The 23,025-nt window shown below is 46.4% G+C and overlaps 1 protein-coding gene across 3 annotated transcripts in view; it reads right to left on the bottom strand.

Moving 5' to 3' along the window:
* Nucleotides 1-23,025, bottom strand: part of RAB3C (RAB3C, member RAS oncogene family) — a 509,886-nt gene that overhangs the window by 243,751 nt on the left and 243,110 nt on the right. For all 3 annotated transcript variants that reach the window (XM_063962720.1, XM_063962713.1, XM_063962707.1), the window contains exon 2: nt 9,423-9,650. In XM_063962720.1, the coding sequence (XP_063818790.1) occupies nt 9,423-9,650 (228 nt within the window). The remainder of the gene's footprint in view (nt 1-9,422; nt 9,651-23,025) is intronic.

The following is a 23,025-nucleotide window of genomic DNA, read 5'->3' as shown; positions in this document are numbered from 1 at the left end:
CCTAGGAGTAACAATGAGATAACATGGAATCATACATACCATTTCTTTAGTACGGTCTACAGGTCCCTGGTGCCACAAACATTAAACTAGTAAGCTGCCCATTATTACATTACCATACCCAACCTTCCCCCTTTGTCAATCTTACCTCCATTCTAGTCCCCTTTCCAGTTATCACATATACAGTAGTTGTAATGACATAGAACTAGTAGTGGAATTATTATCTCAGGAAGTCTCTCTACTATAAACTGAAATCATTCCTAAATAAGCATACAGTTAAAAACACTATAATTATTAATAATAAATTAATGCTAATGTGCAATTTCCACTGCCGGGAGCTACAATCTACACCAGATAATTCACTTAAATTGAGGGTCTATGGGTCGCTACATTAAATGACACTAACTCCCATCTTCATGTGTATCATTAGAGCACCAGAGCACACACATAATAAGCACTTATGACCTTAGACAGTAACACATCCTGACCCACTGTCACTGCACACTGTAATCACTCGCACAATAACAGACACAACGCCAAGCAGTGAAGAGATTATGGCCACAGACTTTTATTTAAAATCTTTATTACAGATCCCTTAAGAGGAAAGGTGTTCCAGGCGACCAATTGCCAATAGGCCACAAATGCCACATATTCCAAGGATCACATTACCAGTGCTGGCCAACTGACACTAAGGTATAATAATCCAACTAAGGTCCAAGAACCCTTACCTGGCCCCCAAATATAACCATACAGCACCATTATACCTAGAAGGACAGCTAATAGGTCCCCGTCCCATCTATGCACAGAACAAGCAGCAGGAATCACGCCATGCACCCTGCTCTGGTCATGACCCGCCAGTTTAGTCCTTGTGGGGGCTTTACACACAATGATCATAATTCATGAAAACAGCAGGTACATGGGGTTGGGTAAAATATCCCAACGCTCAGCATGCTGACGGTCAGAATCCCGACAGCGGAATCCCAACATTCAAAATGGTTAACCCTAACCCACCCCTCTGACAGCCCAACCCTCACCATCACCTCCCACAGCCTAACCCTAACCTTCTCCTTTAGTAGCCTATCCATAACCATCCACTCCCGGAGCCTAACCCTAACCTCTCCCCAGAGCCAGCCCTGACTATTTTGATGCCTTAGGCAATATTCTGGCAGGTGCCTCCCCCCTCCCCCTCCCCTGGAGATAGTGGATGACAGGGAAAGGGTGACAGGGAGATAGCGGGTGATATGGTGAAGGGGTGACCGGGGGATAGATGGTGACATTGTGAGGGTGACAGGGAGATAGTGGGTGACTGGGCGAGCAGGGGTGACAGAGAGTGACATAGTAAGGGTGACAGGGAGATAGTGGGTGACAGAGAGACATAAGGTGACAGGGAGAGAATGACATGGAGGGAGAGGGTAGCAGGGAGATAGTGGATGACAGGAAAAGGGTCACAGGGAGATAGTGGGTGACAAGGGGATAGTGGGTGACAGGAAGAGTGTGACAGAGATATAGTGAGCGACAGATATAGTGGATGATAGGGAAACCTGTGTGGGGGAGGAGGGAGGTTTAGAGCTGTGAGGGAACAGATAGGAGAGGAGAGTCTGTGTGGGGTAACGGGGGAACCGCGGATTGGGGTGAGTAGGAGCAGAGTACTGGAGAGAAGAGCCTGTGTGGAGGAGGAGGGATGCCGCGGATGTGGGTGGATAGGAGCAGTGAGGGAACAGTGGACTAGAGAGAAGCGCCTGTGAGGGGGAAGGTGGGGGGGGGGGGGCGGGGGTGCAGCGGATGGGGGGTAGTAGCAATGAGGGAACTGGGGACTGGAGAGAGGAGCCTGTGCAGGGGAGGCAGAGTGGGTTTGCCAGGGCCGGTGGGTGGGTTCGAGCAGTGAGGGAATATGGGGGACAGGAGAGAGGAGGTGTGCGGGAGAGGGGGGGTTGGGGGTGCCGTGGATGGGGGTGGGTAGGAGCATTGAGGGAACATGGAGGACTTGAGAGAGAAGCCTATGCGGGGGGGGGGGGGGGGTATAGTCAGGTGAGGGAACAGAGGACTGGAGAGAGAAGCCTGTGCAGCGTTGGGGGGTGGGGTCGGGTGTGCCGCGGATGGGGATGGGTAGGAGCAGTGAGGAAACATGGAGGAGTCTGTGAAAAGGGAAGGGGTTGTGTGTGGTCGAGGATGCCGAAAATGGGAAGTCAAGCCACTCACCAGTAGGGCCTATATTGGAGCTGCCTCACACCTTTCAAGGATCGCTGCGTCTCTGCTGTATGTGCTTCTGCCTGGGTGCCGGCAACAGATGAGCTGACTGGAGGACTTCTGAATCTCTGTTTCAGAAGCTCCTCCAAGTGCGGGACAGGTGCTGCCGGGCTGCCATTGCTGATTGTCAGAATGGTGAGTGGCATGCTAATGGGGAGCGTGGCCGCAGGGAATGGGGGAGGAGGGAGGGAGAGAGAGGAGGTGGTTCCTCAGGGGACAGCTGGAGCCAGCGCAGCTTATCTTAACCTGCAGATATGCCCTAGGAATTGGTAGATACCCTAGGCAATTGCCTACTCTGCCTATGCCTAGGTCCGGCTCTGCCTCCCCCTAGTGCCTAACCCTAACCCCTAAACTTACCATCTGGATCTGTCTGGATTTTGGCTGTCAGGATTCCACTGCCGGGATTCTGACCATTGACACGATATTGAATACATCCCGGTAATTGTGTAGAAAGGACAGGTTATTGGTGTAAATTGTTCTAGTACAAGTAAGAAAAACAACAACTACTGGTTGTTATGGGCAACCAAACTTGAAAAATGATGCAATTACATTCATCTCTCAGAGAGCCAATACGGGAGATTAAATATTACTCTGTATAAAGCCCATAGGAAGACATAACTCATAAAAAGCATTTAGTATAAAATCAATGTGAGACCCCAGTTAAGTTCACGCAAAACCCATCTATAAACATTAATTAATAAAACTAAGATTTGTCTAAAGTAGAATAAACAAAGTCAGTTGTAACTTATAAAACAGTCATGAAACAAATTCCAGTAATTTAAAAAAAAATGTTAGACTATAAAATAAATTATACAATTTATTTTACAATAGTTGCAAAGCAGAATAAGTGAAGTGTGTTGCACAGCGATTGTTTACACAAAATTAAGAATACAGCGATATATTTACACATGTAAATGGTAGTTAGTTTTTTCTAAATAAATAATTGTAATTACATATTTTCAAATGTTTGTTAAACTAAATTATATATTTATCATAGTGTTTTCAGAAAAGTCCCCCTCTACCTTCTAGAATAGCTGCAGTTTATGAGCATGGCCTTAGAGGTAGGGAGGGAGAAAGTGAGGTAGTGAGAGAGGGTGGAAGGGACAGAGTGAGAGAGGATGGGAGGGATGGAGGGAGAGAGAGGGAAAAAGGGTGGAAGGGAGTGAGAGAGGGACATAGAGAGTGTGGGAGGGAGTGCAAGAAAAATGGAGGGAGTGAGAGAGGTCGTGAAAGAGAAAGGGAAAGATTGAGAGACAAAGAGAGGGACTGCGTGAGAGAGGGTGGGAGAGAGTGGGAGGGATTAAGAGATAAATGGAGGGAGTAAGAGAGAAAGGGAGCGAGGGAGTGCGGGTGGGAGTAAGAGAGGGAGGGAGAGAGAAAGGAAGGGAGTGAGGGAGGGAGTGACAGAGAAAGAGTAAGGGAGAGAGAGGATAGTAGGGAGTGAGAGGGACGGAGAGAAAGAGCGTGGGAGTGAGAGGATAGTAGGGAGTGAGAGGTATTAGAGTAAGAGTGTGGGAGTGAGAGAGGACAGTAGGGATTGAGACAGATGGAGATAACGAGTGAGGGAGTGCGAGAGCATAGTAGGGAGTGAGAGAAAGGAGGGAATGAAATGGAGAGATAAGGGTTGTAGGGATTAAGAGAGGGTGGGAGTGAGAAAGGGTTAAAGGAAGTAAGAGAGGATGGGAGGGAGTGAGAAAGGGCTGAAGGGAGTAAGAGAGGGAGGAAGGGAATGAAAGGGTGGAAGGCAGTAAGAGAGGGTGGGAGGGAATGTGGGAGGGAGTGAGAAAGGGTTGAATGGAGTAAGAGAGGGTGGGAGGGAGTGGAGTGAGAGAGGATGTCAGGAATATACAGAGCTTTCTCCTATTGATTCATATTATGTAAAGATGAAGACTGTAGTCAGTGGTATCCCTGTTGTGCACAGCAGAATATAAATATGAATTACAGCAGCATTCTGAGTAGAATCTCCAGAGCAGAGAACAGAGGCTGAGATCACACAGGAGATGCAAACATAACAAAGGTCAACAACTGGCAATTAAACATTTAAGATGTAAAGAAACAGACTGTATAACCTACATTAATACTAGCATAATAATATACATTGATTTATTATATCATTGATTTTCTTTTACCACAAATATGGCTTAGAGAGAACCACAAAGTCTTACTATCTATAGCAGAGATTTTCAACCTTTTACAACTCGCGGCACATTGAACAAGATTTAAATATTGCCAAGGCACACTCAGATATAATGGTGATGCAGTTGCGTGTCTTAGAATGTCATGTCGCAGCTTCTCAATAGGTAATGCCTGAGACACATCTGAGAAAGCCAGAAGAATCCAACACTGCCCAGGCCCAAAATTAGAACTGGCTCTGCAACCACTAAACCCACCGGTATTGATTGTTCCAGGGCCTCAGTAGCGGCAAAACACTGACAGGCCTGGCTGTTCTTCTATGGTGGCACACCTGGAGACTGCTCAGGGCACACTAGTGTGCCACGGCACAGTGGTTGAAAAACACTGATCTATAGTGAAGTAAACCCATGAAACACTAACACAGTAAGTAAGTATACACAGTAATGCGCCATTATATATATGAGGGGACTATTGGATTTACGCTTATATTTGCCTTGCTTTATAATAAATAAACAAATACATGCAGCTATTTCTCCCCAGTGATGCTGAAGTCAGTGTACTCATGCGCATGTACCGTTGCCTAGAAATTCACTGGGAACCACTTATGTCAATAGTTCCTCGTAAAGATCATGGCTGTCCCTACGCAGCGTTGTGACAGGTACATTTTAAGGCTCTAAGGGGTCTATTCATAAAGCTGTGAAAAGTGTGGAGAAGTGAACCATTGCAGACGTTGTCCATGGCAACCAGTTTTGAGGTAAAATTTATAAAGTGCATTCTATAAAATTATACGTAACAGCTGATCGGTTACCATGGGCAACTCCTCCACTGGTTCACTTCTCCACACATTTCACTGCTACATGAATAGACCCCTTAGAGTCTAAAAATGTACCTGTCACAAGAGGCAGACATTATCTTTTTCTAGGAACTGTCATTAATAGACCCCAAATGTATTGGAATTGTTGATGACTATAGGTTGAAGTAAGCCTCATCAGGCATTATTAATAAATGTAATTGTTTAGCTAATGACTTAAGGATCTATTTACACTGGTGCGCACCCCAGAAAATTAAAATATATATAGCAGCATATCACGGTGGCATGGAATGTTTCTCTTTTTCATTTATCCCAACTGGTGGTTTTATTGGTCTAGTCCAGTGGTTCTCAAACTCGGTCCTCAGGACCCCACACAGTGCATGTTTTGCAGGTAACCCAGCAAGTGCACAGGTGTATTAATTACTCACTGACACATTTTAAAAGGTCCACAGGTGGAGCTAATTATTTAACTTGCGATTCTGTGAGGAGACCTGTGTGGGGTCCTGAGGACCGAGTTTGAGAACCTTTGGTCTAGTCCTAATGCTGCCAGCAATACGTTCCTACAGAATGAGCATGCGCTACCCTATGGATGCGCCAGTGCAAGCATATTCTACCAAAGAGGCATCTTAAGAATCCCTCTCCAAATATTTTTGGAAATGTTGCCAGTGCTGAAACAGGGCTTTACTGTGTCGGCCACGCCCCCTGAGTGCATGATGTCATGCGGAGGGAGCGAGGCAGCCAGTGCCTGGAATGACAGCACTGCCCGGGGCATCCTCAGGATGCTCCGGGGCTGTAAGAGCTGCAGTGTGCACATCTACAACGCCCATAAAACGCTCCCGTGGGCATTGCAGGAGGATTCTGGCTGCAGGGTGCCATTCCTGGCAGATGCAGGGTCCATGGGTTAGCGGCAGGGCTCTTTGCGGCAGCATCGCTTGCATAACACTAGTTATTGCTCTAAATGTAGCCTGTAGGCTAATGTGACACTCTTTCCTCTATACCTGCTTTATCCTATAGATCCCTTTAGTCAACCCATCTGCAACGTTAAGCTATTACTAAACATTAACATTTGCAATAGTTATATTTTAATTTCCGTCCGAAAACATCATTATTTATAGAGACCAATGGCCCAGATTTATGAAGCCTTGGCGAGTGAAAAATTGCACGGTGATAAAGTACCAACCAATCAGCTCTTAACTGGCATATTATAGGCTGTGTTTGAAAAATTACAGGAGCTGATTGGTTGGTACTTTATCACCATGCAATTTATCACTCTCCAAGGCTTGATAAATCTGGGCCTTTGTTTTGTAATCTAGTCAAGCTACGGTGCTGGTGTTTACAGTACTGTATCTTGCGTTTAAGAAATAATAATCCATTCAAACGTACTAAGGGTCAGTTGTGAAATAAATGTACAGGACAGGATGTGCTATAGCCTGTAACAGCCATCTAGATCATTACAATCCTTTTATTAGTTCAGTGTAAACGAGAAATAAAGCAATTATCGGTGTGGTGGCAATGGATGACGGCTCCGTCAATATCCCAGGCCGTCTTGTGCGATGGTGGTTCTGCTAAATCTTGGCTGCTTACCAGCTAGCAATGAACTGATGCATGACATTAGGATTCACTCACTTCCTAGGGTAAGCATGCAATATAGCTAGATAAATAGTGGGCTGGGCATTATTTTTCATTCTTAACAAGTTTTAACTGGGTTATGATGGATCTAGCTGAAAAACTACTTATAGAGGTTCGCTTCAATAATAACCTACAGTATGGGAAGCGGAGAAGTAAGCAAAGGATTATGTCTTACGTCACCAGTAAAAAGTGTTTCTATAATGTATACACAATATTTCTGGACTACTATTTAGTAAAGAATGCACAGTTCTAGGTAAATAATTATTAAATAATAATAGGTACAGTAATTATATAATAAATATGGCACATCTTGCAAAAACATCATTAGAGCTGGTATGTCAGAACACATGCTGTAGTCATGGGCTTAACAGTCGCTATGTCAACAGTGACGATGTGGAACCCAGAATGATGCGCTGCATGCCGACAAGGTGAACGTGCTACTTACAAGACAGAAAGAATTCCGCTATCGGCACTAACAACAATATACTGTAAATCTATGTCTCTAGCAAATAAAAGCACTTCAAAATATGAACAAAATCACACACACGGGTTTGCAGTATTTATTGCTTGTACCTATAGCAAATGTCTTTCTGTTTTGTATACGGGATGCAGTCAAAACCTGGTTGTCCAGGTCCCGACAGTTAGAAGACGGACAGATTCCGGAGGCAAGTACTGGGGTTGAGGTTTGGGTTAGGCACTAGGGGCAGGGTTAGGCTGTGTGTGTGAGGGGTTAGGGTTAGGTTGTGGGGGTAGGGGAGGTTAGGGTTAGGCTGTGGAGGTAGGGGAGGTTAGGGTTAGTCTGTGTGTGTGGGGGGGTTAGGGTTAGGCTGTGGGGGTAGGGGAGGTTAGGGTTAGTCTGTGTGTGTGTGGGGGGGGGGTTAGGGTTAGGCTGTGGAGGTAGGGGAGTTTAGGGTTAGTCTGTGTGGGGGGGGGTTAGGATTAGGCTGTGGGGGTAGGGGAGGTTAGGGTTAGGCTGTGGCGGTAGGGGAGGTTAGGGTTAGTCTGTGTGTATGTGTGTGTGTGTGGTACGTGGGATCAGGGTTAGGCTGCAGGAGGAGGGTGGTTAGGGATAGGCTGTGTTGGGGGGGTTAGGCTGTGTGTGTGTGGGTGTGTGGGGGGGGGTTAGGCACTAAGAGCAGGGTTAGGGTTTGGCTGCGGGGGTGGTGAATGTTTGGGTTAGGCTGTGTGTGGGGGGTTTATGCTGCAGGAGGAGAGAGGTTAGGGTTAGGCTGCGAGTGGGGTGGGTTGAGGGTAGGTTGATGTGTCGAGATTCTGGCTGTTGAGATTCCGCTATCGGTCTCTGACTGTTGGGATCCCTACTGCTGGGATTTCATACCCATCCCTTCTATACATAAACTAACACTGCCATGCAACTGGTACTATATACAATATGGATAAAACCAGCATGGGCAAATTTCTTTTCTGTTTGTAACATACTACTTACATCTTGTTGACCGGGGATGTAGTTATGTGACCGGCGGTCAGGAGACTGCTGGTCACATTACCGACGGCTAAATCCCGCACCCCTTTAAATCCTGACTATTCCCACTTGTGGGTGTCCACGAGACCCATAGAGTAGGAACAGAACCTGTCTCGCCACCTGAGCCCACAAGGGGCTGGTTGTGCTCATGACCCCCCCATCCCCCCGGCATTCCGCTGCTGGGATCCCACGGTCTGTATGCTGACCGCCGGGATCCCCAGCGGCGGTCACGCATACCCAACTCGTTGACCGGACCGGCAATACAACTGTAAACATGCATCACTATAAATGCAGAGACTCTACTTTCATCATATGGGTTCCGCCGAATGCTGAAATGTCCCAATGGTGCACTAACAACTGATGTTGGGAAGAAGTGACAAGGAAGGTGACTGACGTTCACGTTGGGCGATTCACCTGGCTGCGCACCTTGCAAGGCAAATCCAGGTGCCACGAGGAGAGACATGATGTCGTATACCCTTGGCCCTGTGACCTTGGTTGCAGCACCACTTGTAGACCCTTGAACTTTGTATCAGTAAGAAGAATGGCTCTTCGGGTATGGGATAATCTCTGTAATTGAGATCATTGCTCCACAGCCAAGCAGAATTCTTTATTCTATCATAATTGGAGATTTAAAACTATACTTAACCTTTTGTGTGGAGTTTTTCTTTAAAGAAGATCTTTAAACGCTACTCAAAAAGTTGTGAATCTAAGAATGTCCTTTGATGCCTTCCTCATGCTTTAGCTACATATAATAAATACAGCCATCAGGACTAACCATGCAATTTACAATTCACACACTGAAACAGATGAACGATTTTATAGCTCTTTGTTGTTTCACAAAATAGATCAGTCGGAGTGTTCTGAATGGTAATTGTGAGTGCCATCATCCTATCGCTTTATGAGACCTGCACTACCCGATGAAATATGAGAAACACCAGCATGCATTATTTATGGAGTTTTCAAAGGCACCGTTAAATCTAATCTCGAAGATGATTTATGTGTTAGTGCTTTGTTTAATAGTGAACATTTATGTTTATTTGTTCTTTTTATAATTTTTTTATTTTTTATTCACAGCCTCAAGATAAAACGACAAAAGTTTTATGAGAAACAAACCATATAACTCACCCAGATTTGCAGCTTAATCCTTTTCTCATTTTTGAAGACAGTCTTAACCTTGAAATCAATTCCAACCGTGCTCACAAAAGCAGACGTGAATGAGTCATCGGCGTAACGGAACAAGAAGGAGGTTTTACCGACACTGCTGTTTCCAATGATAAGTAGTTTGAACATATAATCAAAGTTCTGATCGGATGTGTCTTTCTGTCCGTATCTGGAGTCCTGTACGGATGCCATCTGGAATAGATGAAGTCGCACAGATTACTTGGGGTGCTTTCACTGAATGACAACCATTTGATCAAAAATACAACACAATTGTACAATCTCTGAAATTAAAGGGAATAATTATATAGATTAGAAATATTTTAACATGATACATACTGCTGTAGATCTATTCTGCCTGCTTCATTACAAAAAGTTGTACAGTTTTGATTCTATTTAGGGTTGTAGTGCACCTTCTCTTTTGCTTTTTGATACCTTTAGAGTCTTTACACCTGATAAACCTCCACTGGCCACAATAGTGACACCATATAGTTTCCTAATGGAAAACGATATGCCAAATCTTGACACACCAAACGCAGCACCAATCTACCCAAATACACACCTGTAGTGCAGCACCAATCTACCCAACTACACACCCGGAGTGCAGCACAAATCTACCCAACTACACACCTGGAGTGCAGCACCAATCTACCCAACTACACACCCGGAGTGCAGCACCAATCTACCCAACTACACACCCGGAGTGCAGCACCAGTCTACCCAACTACACACCCGTAGTGCAGCACCAATCTACCCAACTACACACCCGGAGTGCAGCACCAGTCTACCCAACTGCACACCCGTAGTGCAGCACCAATCTACCCAACTACACACCCGGAGTGCAGCACCAGTCTACCCAACTACACCCCCGGAGTGCAGCACCAATCTACCCAACTACACACCCGGAGTGCAGCACTAATCTACCCAACTACACAACCGGAGTGCAGCACCAATCTAGCAACTACACACCCGGAGTGCAGCACCAATCTACCCAACTACAAACCCAGGCCGTAAAACCAATCTACCTAACTACATACACAGACTGGAGCCCTAATCTACCCAACTCCACACAAAGACTGCACACCAATCTACCCAACTACACACCCAGATTGAGGCACCAATCTACACAACTATGGGTCAAATTCAGACCTGATAGCTCCTCTGTTATTGCAGAGGTCTGCGATCAGATAGCAGCCGCCCATAGAAAGTGAAATCCCGCCCCATGCAAGTGTGCGAATGCATGCATGCGCCGTGCGAACAAGCGGACCTGCAAATCTGTTCGCAACTCACTCACCATCTAATGATTTTTCCAGTCAGTGCAGTCCGGGCGTAGCCCAGGACTTGCTCCTACAGTGCGATAGAATAAGGCTGATCGAGGCCGAGGCTGATATCACACCCCCTCCCAGAAAACGCTTGGGAACGCCTGCGTTTTTCCTGACACTCCTAGAAAACGTCCAGTTACCACCCCCAAACGTCCACTTCCTGTTAATCAACTTGCGTACGCCTAGCGTTCAAAATTTTCACACCATTCTTTCGCAGTTTGGACTTGCGTCTGCGCATTGCGATCCATACGCATGCGCAGTAGTTTGATAATCGCCCATCATGCGAAATCGCACAACAGGGATCAGGTCTGAATTAGGCCCTATGCACTGAGGGGTATAGTTACTAAAGTGCCAGTTTGTGAGAACGCCATTGGAGGAGCGCGGTCCGGACAACAAAGGCGTGTCTGGACTGTTGCGGGAGCGGGCCGCGGTGGCGGCGTGATGTCACAGGAGCTGCGCAGGCAGGGAGCTACTCGCCGAGTGCAAAAACATCTCCGCCATGCGATGCTTTTGCTCCCTTGGGGTGGGGGGAGGGGCAGAGCCAGACATGCAGAGTGGACTAGCCCTGTGCTGGGCGTCCCCCCACGTGTCTGAGAAACTGATCGTAGATGTGCTAGATTTAGCAAATCTACGATCAGATCTGAATTATCCCCCAGGTTAGATGTGCGGCCGAGCAGGGAAAGCACACAGCACCCCATTAATGCACTTCTGCCATATGCTACCAACTTATTCATCAGAACAGCCTACTGAACAAATACCTAACCAAGTAAAGCCTCACCACTTTTCCATATATGCCCGATGTTGGGCACAAATTGTTTCTCCCTGTACACTGATCAGATTATCATTTGACTCCTACCAACATTTAAATAAAAGGAGCTGGAAGGTGTTTGCTATAAGCAAGCTCCAACGCCGGTTGCATAAAAAACCAGTAAATAAATAATTTAAAATATAAATGGTTGGCCGCCCACACAATTTTTAACAATCAGTATTCTTGGCCTCAGGTAATTGTGAAAAAGACAGTATATGAAAATAGTTCCGGATGGTCCATCTGGGCTTTTTTCAGCCCGACATTGACTATTCGATGGGGCCAGAGTCCGGCCCCACCGATATAGTCAATGTTGGGCTGCCTACACAGTCTATTTTTCCTTGCAATGCTGATCCCGCGGGACCACGCATCGGCATCGCAAGGACTATACACATGGTGCGGTATGCACTATATATTTCTTACGATTTTGACTCTATAGTCAAAATCGAAAGAAATATCGCACTGTGTGTACACACCTTTACATTAACAAATGAAGAATTCAGGACCCATTGGAAGGGGTTGGGTTTGTGTAACCGGTGGACGCTGGAATCACAGGTTCTATTCCCACTTTATGGACACCCACGAGTGGGAATAGTCCTCAATAGCCCGCCAGTGGGCATGCCAACTGGCGGGCTATTGAGCATTTGGAATCCCGGCGTCCGTACTGTGAAACCGCCGGTCACATAACCACATCCCACTGGAAGGCAGGAGTGACATACAGCACAGCATATCTACGCTTCTATGTATTACTCCTGATAACAGGACATTTCAGCATCTGTCTTCCATATACTGCAGCTGTCAGTGTGTCCCCATTAAGGCATACAAAGGATTTTAGAGGCAAGGCATATATTTTAACTGCTGTTTGCATAAGAGCATGCTTTTTTATTTTTCTTGTATGACCGTGAAATAGTAATACATTGTCTTTATCTTTTTTATTGGATATCTTTTTTGTAGTAAGCTTACCAGCCTGTCCACCTAAATTGTGCAGAATGTTACAATCAGTGATTCAGGCTGTAAGGAGAAACGGCCAGGGCGCAGCTCTCAACTTCTTCTCCTTTAACCCTCCATCAGTCTCCCACTGGCTTGTTACATAGGAGTCTGGGGGCGGGTTATACAGGAATGAGAAGCGCTGTGATACATACAGTGACGCTGCTGATCCCGGAGACAGACAGCCAGCACACGTTTTATCACACACATTAAAGGGGCTATATAGCTTGGTATCCGTTCACATGGTCGACCATGTTATGGTTTGACAGTCATTAGGTCGACCACTATTGGTCGACATTGACATGGTCGACATGGACACATGGTCGACACATGAAAATGGTCGACACGTGAAAGGTCGACACATGAAAGGGTCGACATGAGTTTTTCAACTTTTTTTTCTTTTGGGGAACTTTTCCATACTTTCCGATCCACGTGGACTACGATTGGAACGGTAATCTGTGCCGAGCGAAGCGGTAGCGGAGCGAAGGCACCATGCCCGAAGCATGGCGAGCGAAGCGAGCCATGCGAGGGGACGCGGTGCACTAATTGGGGTTCCCAGTCACTTTACGCAAAAAACGACACCAAAAAAAGTTAAAAAACTCATCTCGACCTTTTCATGTGTCGACCTTTCATGTGTCGACCATGTGTCCATGTCGACCATGTCAATGTCGGCCAATAGTGGTCGACCTAATGACTGTCGACCATAACATGGTCGACCATTCATACCGGAACCATATAGCTTATATACAGTGCCCTTCTCTGCTATATGTGGTCTATATGTGGGTGTTACTATCAGAGGCGTCAATGGGTGTGGTGACACCCAATGTGCACAATACAGATGTGTCCTCAAACATCCTTTCTGCAGTCACGCTAAACAGCCCTTAAAGTCGCGCCATGCCGTGGCGGGACTCAGTAACGCTGAGTGTCTTTTTTTGCGTCTTGCCGCGAAAATGTGTCATAGATGCAATGTAATAGGACGCACTAGCAGCTTCTGCTGATTAAAATTCTATGTGGCATGCCTTTATTCTGTGTGTTATTGCGGCTCTATCTGCATCCAAAGTGAAACGTTACAGTGTTTTCCGGGAAAACACTCCAGCATAGCATTTTGAAAGCAAATGCATTTGCAATCACACACAGAATATAGGCTTGCTGCATATCATTTTAATCAGCAGATGCGTGTGCATCCTATTACATTACATTGTGCCTAAGACCCATTTTCGCGGCAAAAGATGCAAAAAAATTTTTTCGGGGCTACCAAATCACACGGCCATCATGTGTTATGTGTAATGCAACTTGTAGCCCATGGAGCAAAGTTGTAAGAGAACACATCTGTAGGTGCCTTCATGCGCCGAAGGTGTGCACACCTGAAAACAGAGTGTGGCCTAGAACAAGGGGGTGTGGCTTCACAGGAACCCCTCATTTACCTCAATATGGGGTATGGCTTCATTGGAAGCATTCCCGGAGATACTGGTCTGCCCTGGGAAACTCTGCCTGCACTGCCGGCTCCTCCTCAGCGACAGATGCCTCTGTGAGGGACTCTTCAGCAGCATATAATAACAAGACCAATAAGGTATCAATCCATTTCAGTTTTAAAGACCTTCTTCAGGGGACCAAACATATTCTACCTTACTGCGCATACCCTCCACCATGGGCAACATGAATTCAAACAAGCATGATCCATGCACTATGATTTCCCGGGAGGGGTATCGGGCGCAGGGCGCCTGGCTCCATCACACTAGAGATCAACAGATGCACAGTCCCCCACTAGAAACTAGAGATGAGCGTATTCGGATCTCGGAGATCCGAACCCCCACGAACTTCACGATCCGAGCAAGTAACCGACATCCCGCCAGACTCGCATCCAAGTAGGAGGCAAAATGTCATCATCCCGCTGTCGAATTCTCACGGGTTTTGGATTCCATATAAAGAGACGCACATCGTCGCCATTTTCACTCCGGACTTGGAGAGTGAGGGAGACAGACCTCTGTCTCTCTGCGGGTGGTGGCATTGGGTGGGGTCAGTGTGTGCTCTTTAGGGGTGCTGTCTTGTGTGCTTTTAGTGGTGCTGTCCTGTCACTCTGGTGTCATGTGCTGTTAGAGGTGCTGCAGCTGTACGTGGGTATTACTGTCCTGTCACTGTGGTGTCCTGTGCTGTTAGGGGTGCTGCAGCTGTACATGGGTGTTGCTGTCCTGTCACTGTGCTGTACAGGGGCACTGTCCTGTATGCTGTAAAAAATACAGGGGTGTTGTAAACGTACACTGGCCCTGTCTTGTATGAAGTAAAATTACAGGGGTGCTGTGAAAATAAAGGTACACTGGCCCTGTCTTGTATGCTGTAAATATACAGGGGTGCTGTGAAAATAAATGTACACTGGCCCTGTCCTGTATGCTGTAAAAGTACAGCGGTGCTGTTGTTAAAATAAAGGTACACTGGCCCTGTCTTGTATTCTGTAAATTTACTGGGGTGTTGTTAAAATACAGGGGTGCTGGCCCTTGTCCTGTATGCTGTAAAAATATTGGGGTGCTGTGAAAGTACAGGGGTACTGGTTCTGTCCTGTATGCTGTAAAAATGCAGGGGTGTTGTAAAGGTACACTGACCCAGTAAAATTACAGGGGTGCTGTGAAAATAAATGTACGCTGGTCCTGTCTTGTATGCTGTAAAAATAAAGGGTCACTGTTCTGTATGCTGTAATAATAAAGGGGTGCTGTCCTGTGAAATGAAGAACAACAATTTGGAGGAAAAAATAATGAAAGATCAGGAACCACTTTCATTTCCTAGTACTAGTGCTGAAGCTGCTGTTGCCACCAGTCATGACATTGACGATGTAATTCCATCAATGTCGTCTGCTAAGGCTGATGCCCAATGTCATAGAGGGCATGTAAAATCCAAGAAGCAAAAATGAGTAACTAAAAAAAAAAAAGAAATGATCTGATGAGAAATGTAAAATTGCCAATATGCCATTCACGACACGAAATGGCAGGTAAAGGCTATGTCCATAACTGGTGGTTCAGCTTCTCATGAAGATGGAAGCCCTACTTCTCGAAAAAAAAAAAAAAATATTGTTAAAGCACAGGAAAAAAACAACTGTGTGTTCAGAGATATCACAAATCCCCAAGGAGAGTACAAGTGTGTCCGCGGTTGCGATGTCTAGGCCTGACCTTCCCAAGACTGTATGGGAAGAGGAGGCTCCTACCACCATTTGCACGCCCCCTGCAAGTGCTGGGAGGAGCACCTCCAGTCCAGTTGCTGATATTGAGATTGGGGATGTCACTGCAGAAGTACACAAGCATGAGGAGGATATTGATGTAGCCGGCGCTGAGGAGGAAGTTGCCGATGAGGATTCTGATGGTGATGTGATTTGTTTAAATAAGGCACCAGTGGAGGCAGTTGTTGGCCATGGGATGAAAAAGCCCATTGTCATGCCTAGGGGAAAAAAAAACGACCTCTTCAGTGTGGAATTATTTCTCCGTGAGGATGAGGATGTAAACACTGAAGGAATCGGAGGATGAGGACGACATCTTGCCTCTGTAGAGCCAGTTTGTGCAAGGAGAGATTAATTGCTTCTTTTTTGGTGGGGGCCCAAACAAAGCAATAATTTCAGACCCAGTCATGTGGCAGACCCTGTCGCTGAAATGATTGTTTTGTTAAAGTGTATGTCCTGTTTATACAACATAAGGGTGGGTTGGAGGGACCAAGGACAATTCCATCTTGCACGTCTTTTCTTTGTCTGCCACATCATTCCAGGGGTGCTGCTTTATATGGGGTTCTGCCCCTCTGCCCTATCAGTCCAGGGGTGCTGCCCCACTGCCATTTAAGTCCAGGGGTACTGTTTCCTGTCTGCTGTGCTGTGTAAATCTCATGGGGTGCTGCCTACGCTGTATAAGTCATGGGGTGTTGCCTATCTGCTGCATAAATCCAGAGACGCTGCCGTATAATTCCAGGGTTGCTGCTGTACTTGATCCAAGGTTTACATTAAAGCCTAGAGCAGAATATGAAACAAGCTTCAACATCACAACCAGATTTGTGAAATTGCAATTTTGACGATGTGTTTTCCGATAAAGTAAAATTCAGTCAGACTCAGAAGAGACAGAATCATAAACCAGAAGAACGTGACATGGCAACATATCTTACTTAATTTTTTCTGGCAACTGCCAGCGAAAACTAGATTTTCCAAACACACCTATATCTATATGTCTGCCGTATAATTCCAGGGGTGCCCTGTCTGAACGCGCTCATCTCTAGTAGATATATCTTCTAGTGTGCACTGTGTACCCAGCATTAGAGGGGTCCTGGCAGTCGGGGAAAGGGGTCCCATGTGTAAACATGGGACCCCTTTCAGTGCGTGGTCGGGTTTCAGGTTTGTTTTTTTGCCAAGTACGTGGATTATACAAAGAAAACAAGAGACCCTGGATTATGTGAGTATAATTTTTTCCACAGGTACCCCGAGGATTCTACATGGAGAAGAGGACCGAGCCTCGTGTGAACATAGGTAAGTATGTATGTATGGAGGTGTGCATGTATGTAATAAACTTTTACTGTCACGGTGTGTGTGTCCTGTTTTTTGTTGGGTATTTTTTTAGTAATAGTACTACAGGCACCAGCGGGCCCGGATTTCCACCGCATGCTGGTACTTGTGGTTCTCCAAGTACCAGCTTGCGGGGGAGGCTTGCTGGAACTTGTAGTACTGCTACTAAAAACAATATTCTGTTTTTTTACACTTGGCTATCAGCCCCCCATCCGCCGCCCTTGGATGGGGGGGGACAGCCTCGGGCTTCACCCCTGGCCCTTGGGTGGCTGGAAGGGGGACCCCTTGATTTAAGGGGTTCCCACTCCTCCAGGGTACCCCGGCCAGGGGTGACTAGTTGGGGATGTAATGCCAGGGCCGCCAGGACCACAATAAAAGTGTCCCCCGGCTCTGGCATTATGTACCTGTTTAGTGGAGCCCGGTGCTGGTTCAAAAAATACGGGGGACCCCTACGCTTTTTGTCCCCCGTATTTTTTGCACCAGGACCAGGCGCAGAGCCCGGTGCTGGTTGATTAAATATGGGGGAACCCCAGTCATTTTTTCCCTCATATTTTTTTCAACCAGGACCGGCTCAAAGAGCCGAGGCTGGTTTTGCTTAGGAGGGGGGACCCCACACATTTTTTTTACAATTTTTTAACACTTTCCCACCCCTTACCACTGATAAACATGCACGGATCTCACGGATCCGTGCATGCCTATCAGAACACGGTAAAAAAAAAGCAGGTCTATTTGAAAACTGCTTTTTTTTACGATTTGTATTTATTCACGGCAGTGTTTGTGAAATACAAATTTTAGTAAATTACCGAGTTCTAGCAAATAAAGCGTATTTGACCGATGGTGTATTCATTCGTAATTTTTTTCTTTGACTTCAACAAAAATACGAATGCCCTCATCACTGCCGTGATTTGAGTTTAGTAAATTCCCGAGATGACACTTTGAAGAAAAAACACCATCTCGGTCAAAATCGGGAGCTTAGTAAATATACCCCCTAGAGTCAGCCTCCAGCCTAGAGTCTGCCGTACATCCAGGGTTGTGTCTCAGACAGTTTGCTTCCAAGCAGCAGGCAGGCAAATGAAAGCCACACCAGCCTGGCTGTGTGCTATCGACATCAGGATGTGTTAAATATATATAATTATATATATATATATATGTATGTGTGTGTGTGTGTGCATATATATATATATATATATATATATATATATACTGTATATGTGTGTGTATATATATATATATATATGTATATACTGTATATGTGTGTGTGTGTGTGTGTGTGTGTGTGTGTGTGTGTGTGTGTGTGTGTGTGTGTGTGTGTATATAAATATATAGGGACGCATATGGCTGGCACTCCTGTTAAATATGAAGCAACTGCCCCGGTGCCATCCAAAAAAAACTTGATAGTGAGCACTAATGGTTCCTAGGGAGGATATGGCACTCTCCCAATGGCAGAAAGAACCAGGCGGCACTCAGAGGACTTGTGCAAAAAGGCAAATTTCAGTGAGAAATCACAAAAGTGTATGGCATAGCTTTGCCAACGTTTCAGCGCCGCGCAGGGCGCTTTTGTCAAGGCTGTATGCTAAAACAGGCTGTTTTAGCATACAGCCTTGACAAAAGCGCCCTGCGCGGCGCTGAAACGTTGGCAAAGCTATGCCATACACTTTTGTGATTTCTCACTAAAATTTGCCTTTTTGCACAAGTCCTCTGAGTGCCGCCTGGTTCTTTCTGCCATTGGGAGAGTGCCATATCCTCCCTAGGAACCATTAGTGCTCACTATATATATATATATATATATATGGGTGTGTGTATATATATATATATATATGTATATAATGTATAAATGTGTGTGTGTGTATATATATATATATATATATATATATATATATGTATATACTGTATACATGTATATATATATATATATATATATATATGTATATACTGTATATGTGTGTGTGTGTGTGTATATATATAATAAGAATTTACTTACCGATAATTCTATTTTTCGTAGTCCGTAGCGGATGCTGGGGACTCCGTCAGGACCATGGGGAATAGCGGCTCCGCAGGAGACAGGGCACAAAAAGTAAGCTTTTAAGATCACATGGTGTGTACTGGCTCCTCCCCCTATGACCCTCCTCCAAGCCTCAGTTAGGTACTGTGCCCGGACGAGCGTACACAATAAGGAAGGATATTGAACCCCGGGTAAGACTCATACCAGCCACACCAATCACACCGTATAACTTGTGATCTGAACCCAGTTAACAGTATGACAAACGTAGGAGCCTCTGAACAGACGGCTCACAACAAATAACAACCCGATTTTTTTTTTTTTTTTTTTTAACAATAACTATGTACAAGTATTGCAGACAATCCGCACTTGGGATGGGCGCCCAGCATCCACTACGGACTACGAGAAATAGAATTATCGGTAAGTAAATTCTTATTTTCTCTAACGTCCTAAGTGGATGCTGGGGACTCCGTCAGGACCATGGGGATTATACCAAAGCTCCCAAACGGGCGGGAGAGTGCGGATGACTCTGCAGCACCGAATGAGAGAACTCAAAGTCCTCCTCAGCCAGGGTATCAAATTTGTAGAATTTTGCAAACGTGTTTGCCCCTGACCAAGTAGCAGCTCGGCAGAGTTGTAATGCCGAGACTCCCCGGGCAGCCGCCCAGGATGAGCCCACTTTCCTTGTGGAATGGGCCTTGACAGATTTAGGTTGTGGCAAGCCTGCCACAGAATGTGCAAGTTGAATTGTGCTACAAATCCAACGAGCAATCGTCTGCTTAGAAGCAGGAGCACCCATCTTGTTGGGTGCATACAATATAAGCAGTGAGTCAGACTTTCTGACTCCAGCCGTTCTTGAAATATATATTTTCAATGCCCGGACCACGTCCAACAACTTGGAATCCTCCAACTCGTTAGTAGCCGCAGACACCACAATAGGCTGGTTCAGGTGAAACGCTGACACCACCTTAGGCAGAAAATGAGGACGCGTCCGCAGTTCTGCCCTGTCCGTATGGAAAATCAGATATGGGCTCTTATATGATAAAGCCGCCAATTCTGATACTCTCCTGGCTGAAGCCAAGGCCAGTAGCATGGTTACTTTCCATGTAAGATACTTCATCTCCACCGATTTGAGCGGCTCAAACCAATGGGATTTTAGAAAATCCAAGACTACATTAAGATCCCACGGTGCCACTGGGGGCACAACCGGGGGCTGTATATGTAGTACTCCTTTTACAAAAGTCTGGACTTCAGGAACTGAAGCCAATTCTTTCTGGAAGAAAATCGACAGGGCCGAAATTTGAACCTTAATGGACCCCAATTTGAGGCCCATAGACAATCCTGTTTGCAGGAAATGTAGGAATCGACCCAGTTGAAATTCCTCCGTGGGGGCCTTCCTGGCCTCACACCACGCAACATATTTCCTCCAAATGCGGTGATAATGTTGTGCAGTCACCTCCTTCCTGGCCTTTACCAGTGTAGGAATGACCTCTTCCGGAATGCCTTTTTCCTTTAGAATTCGGCGTTCAACCGCCATGCCGTCAAACGCAGCCGCGGTAAGTCTTGGAATAGACACGGTCCCTGCTGAAGCAGGTCCCGTCTTAGAGGTAGAAGCCACGGATCCTCCGTGAGCATCTCTTGAAGTTCCGGGTACCAAGTTCTTCTTGGCCAATCCGGAGCCACTAGTATCGTTCTTACTCCCTTTTGCCGTATAATTCTCAGTACTTTTGGTATGAGAGGCAGAGGAGGGAACACATACACTGACTGGAACACCCACGGTGTTACCAGAGCGTCCACAGCTATTGCCTGAGGATCTCTTGACCTGGCGCAATACCTGTCCAGTTTTTTGTTGAGGCGGGACGCCATCATATCCACCATTGGTTTTTCCCAACGGTTCACAATCATGTGGAAGACTTCTGGATGAAGTCCCCACTCTCCCGGGTGTAGATCGTGTCTGCTGAGGAAGTCTGCTTCCCAGTTGTCCACTCCCGGAATGAATACTGCTGACAGTGCTATCACATGATCTTCCGCCCAGCGAAGAATCCTTGCAGCTTCTGCCATTGCTGTCCTGCTTCTTGTGCCGCCCTGTCTGTTTACGTGGGCGACTGCCGTGATGTTGTCCGACTGGATCAACACCGGCTGACCCTGAAGCAGGGGTTTTGCCAGACTTAGAGCATTGTAAATCGCTCTTAGCTCCAGTATATTTATGTGAAGAGACATCTCCAGGCTTGACCATACTCCCTGGAAGTTTCTTCCTTGTGTGACCGCTCCCCAGCCTCTCAGACTGGCATCCGTGGTCACCAGGACCCAGTCCTGTATGCCGAATCTGCGGCCCTCTAACAGATGAGCACTCTGCAACCACCACAGAAGAGACACCCTTGTCCGTGGCGATAAGGTTATCCGCTGATGCATCTGCAGATGCGATCCGGACCATTTGTCCAGCAGATCCCACTGAAAAGTTCGTGCGTGGAATCTGCCGAATGGAATCGCTTCGTAAGAAGCCACCATCTTTCCCAGGACTCTTGTGCATTGATGCACAGACACTGTCCCTGGTTTTAGGGGGTTCCTGACAAGTTCGGATAACTCCCTGGCTTTCTCCTCCGGAAGAAACACCTTTTTCTGAACCGTGTCCAGAATCATTCCCAGGAACAGCAGACGTGTCGTCGGGGTCCACTGAGATTTTGGAAAATTCAGAATCCACCCGTGTTGTTGCAGCACTAGTTGGGTTAGTGCTACTCCGTCTTCCAGCTGTTCTCTGGATCTTGCCCTTATCAGGAGATCGTCCAAGTAAGGGATAATTAATACGCCTCTTCTTCGTAGAAGGATCATCATTTCGGCCATTACCTTGGTAAAGACCCGAGGTGCCGTGGACAATCCAAACGGCAGCGTCTGAAACTGATAATGACAGTTTTGCACCACGAACCTGAGGTACCCTTGATGTGAAGGGCAAATTGGGACATGCAGGTAAGCGTCCTTTATGTCCAGGGACACCATAAAGTCCCCTTCTTCCAGATTCGCTATCACTGCTCTGAGTGACTCCATCTTGAACTTGAATTTTTGTATGTACAGGTTCAAAGATTTGAGATTTAGAATAGGTCTTACCGAGCCGTCCGGCTTCGGTACCACAAATAGCGTGGAGTAATACCCCTTTCCCTGTTGTAGGAGGGGTACCTTGACTATCACCTGCTGAGCAAACAGCTTGTGAATGGCTTCCAATACCGTCGCCCTGTCCGAGGGAGACGTTGGCAAAGCAGACTTTAGGAACCGGCGAGGGGGAGACTTCTCGAATTCCAACCTGTAACCCTGAGATACTACCTGTAGAATCCAGGGGTCCACCTGTGAGCAAGCCCACTGTGCGCTGAAATTCTTGAGTCGACCCCCCACCGTTCCTGAGTCCGCTTGTAAGGCCCCAGCGTCATGCTGAGGGCTTTGCAGAACCCTGGGAGGGCTTCTGTTCCTGGGCAGGGGCTGCTTGCTGCCCTCTCTTACCCCTTCCTCTGCCCCGAGGCAGATATGACTGTCCTTTTGTCCGCTTGTTCTTATAGGAACGAAAGGACTGCGGCTGAAAAGACGGTGTCTTTTTCTGTTGGGAGGGGGTCTGAGGTAAAAAAGTGGATTTTCCGGCAGTTGCCGTAGCCACCAGATCCGATAGACCGACGCCAAATAATTCCTCCCCTTTATACGGCAATACTTCCATATGTCGTTTGGAATCCGCATCACCTGACCACTGTCGCGTCCATAAACTCCTTCTGGCAGATATGGACATCGCATTTACTCTCGATGCCAGAGTGCAAATATCTCTCTGCGCATCTCGCATATAAAGGAAAGCATCCTTTAATTGCTCTATAGTCAATAAAATACTGTCCCTATCCAGGGTATCAATATTTTCAGTCAGGGAATCCAACCAGACGACCCCAGCACTGCACATCCAG

Source organism: Pseudophryne corroboree, chromosome 1 (assembly GCF_028390025.1).
Source record: "Pseudophryne corroboree isolate aPseCor3 chromosome 1, aPseCor3.hap2, whole genome shotgun sequence".
Classification (NCBI taxonomy): domain Eukaryota; kingdom Metazoa; phylum Chordata; class Amphibia; order Anura; family Myobatrachidae; genus Pseudophryne; species Pseudophryne corroboree.
Note: the sequence above shows the minus strand (reverse complement) of the source record. Positions and strands in the feature narration are given on the sequence as shown.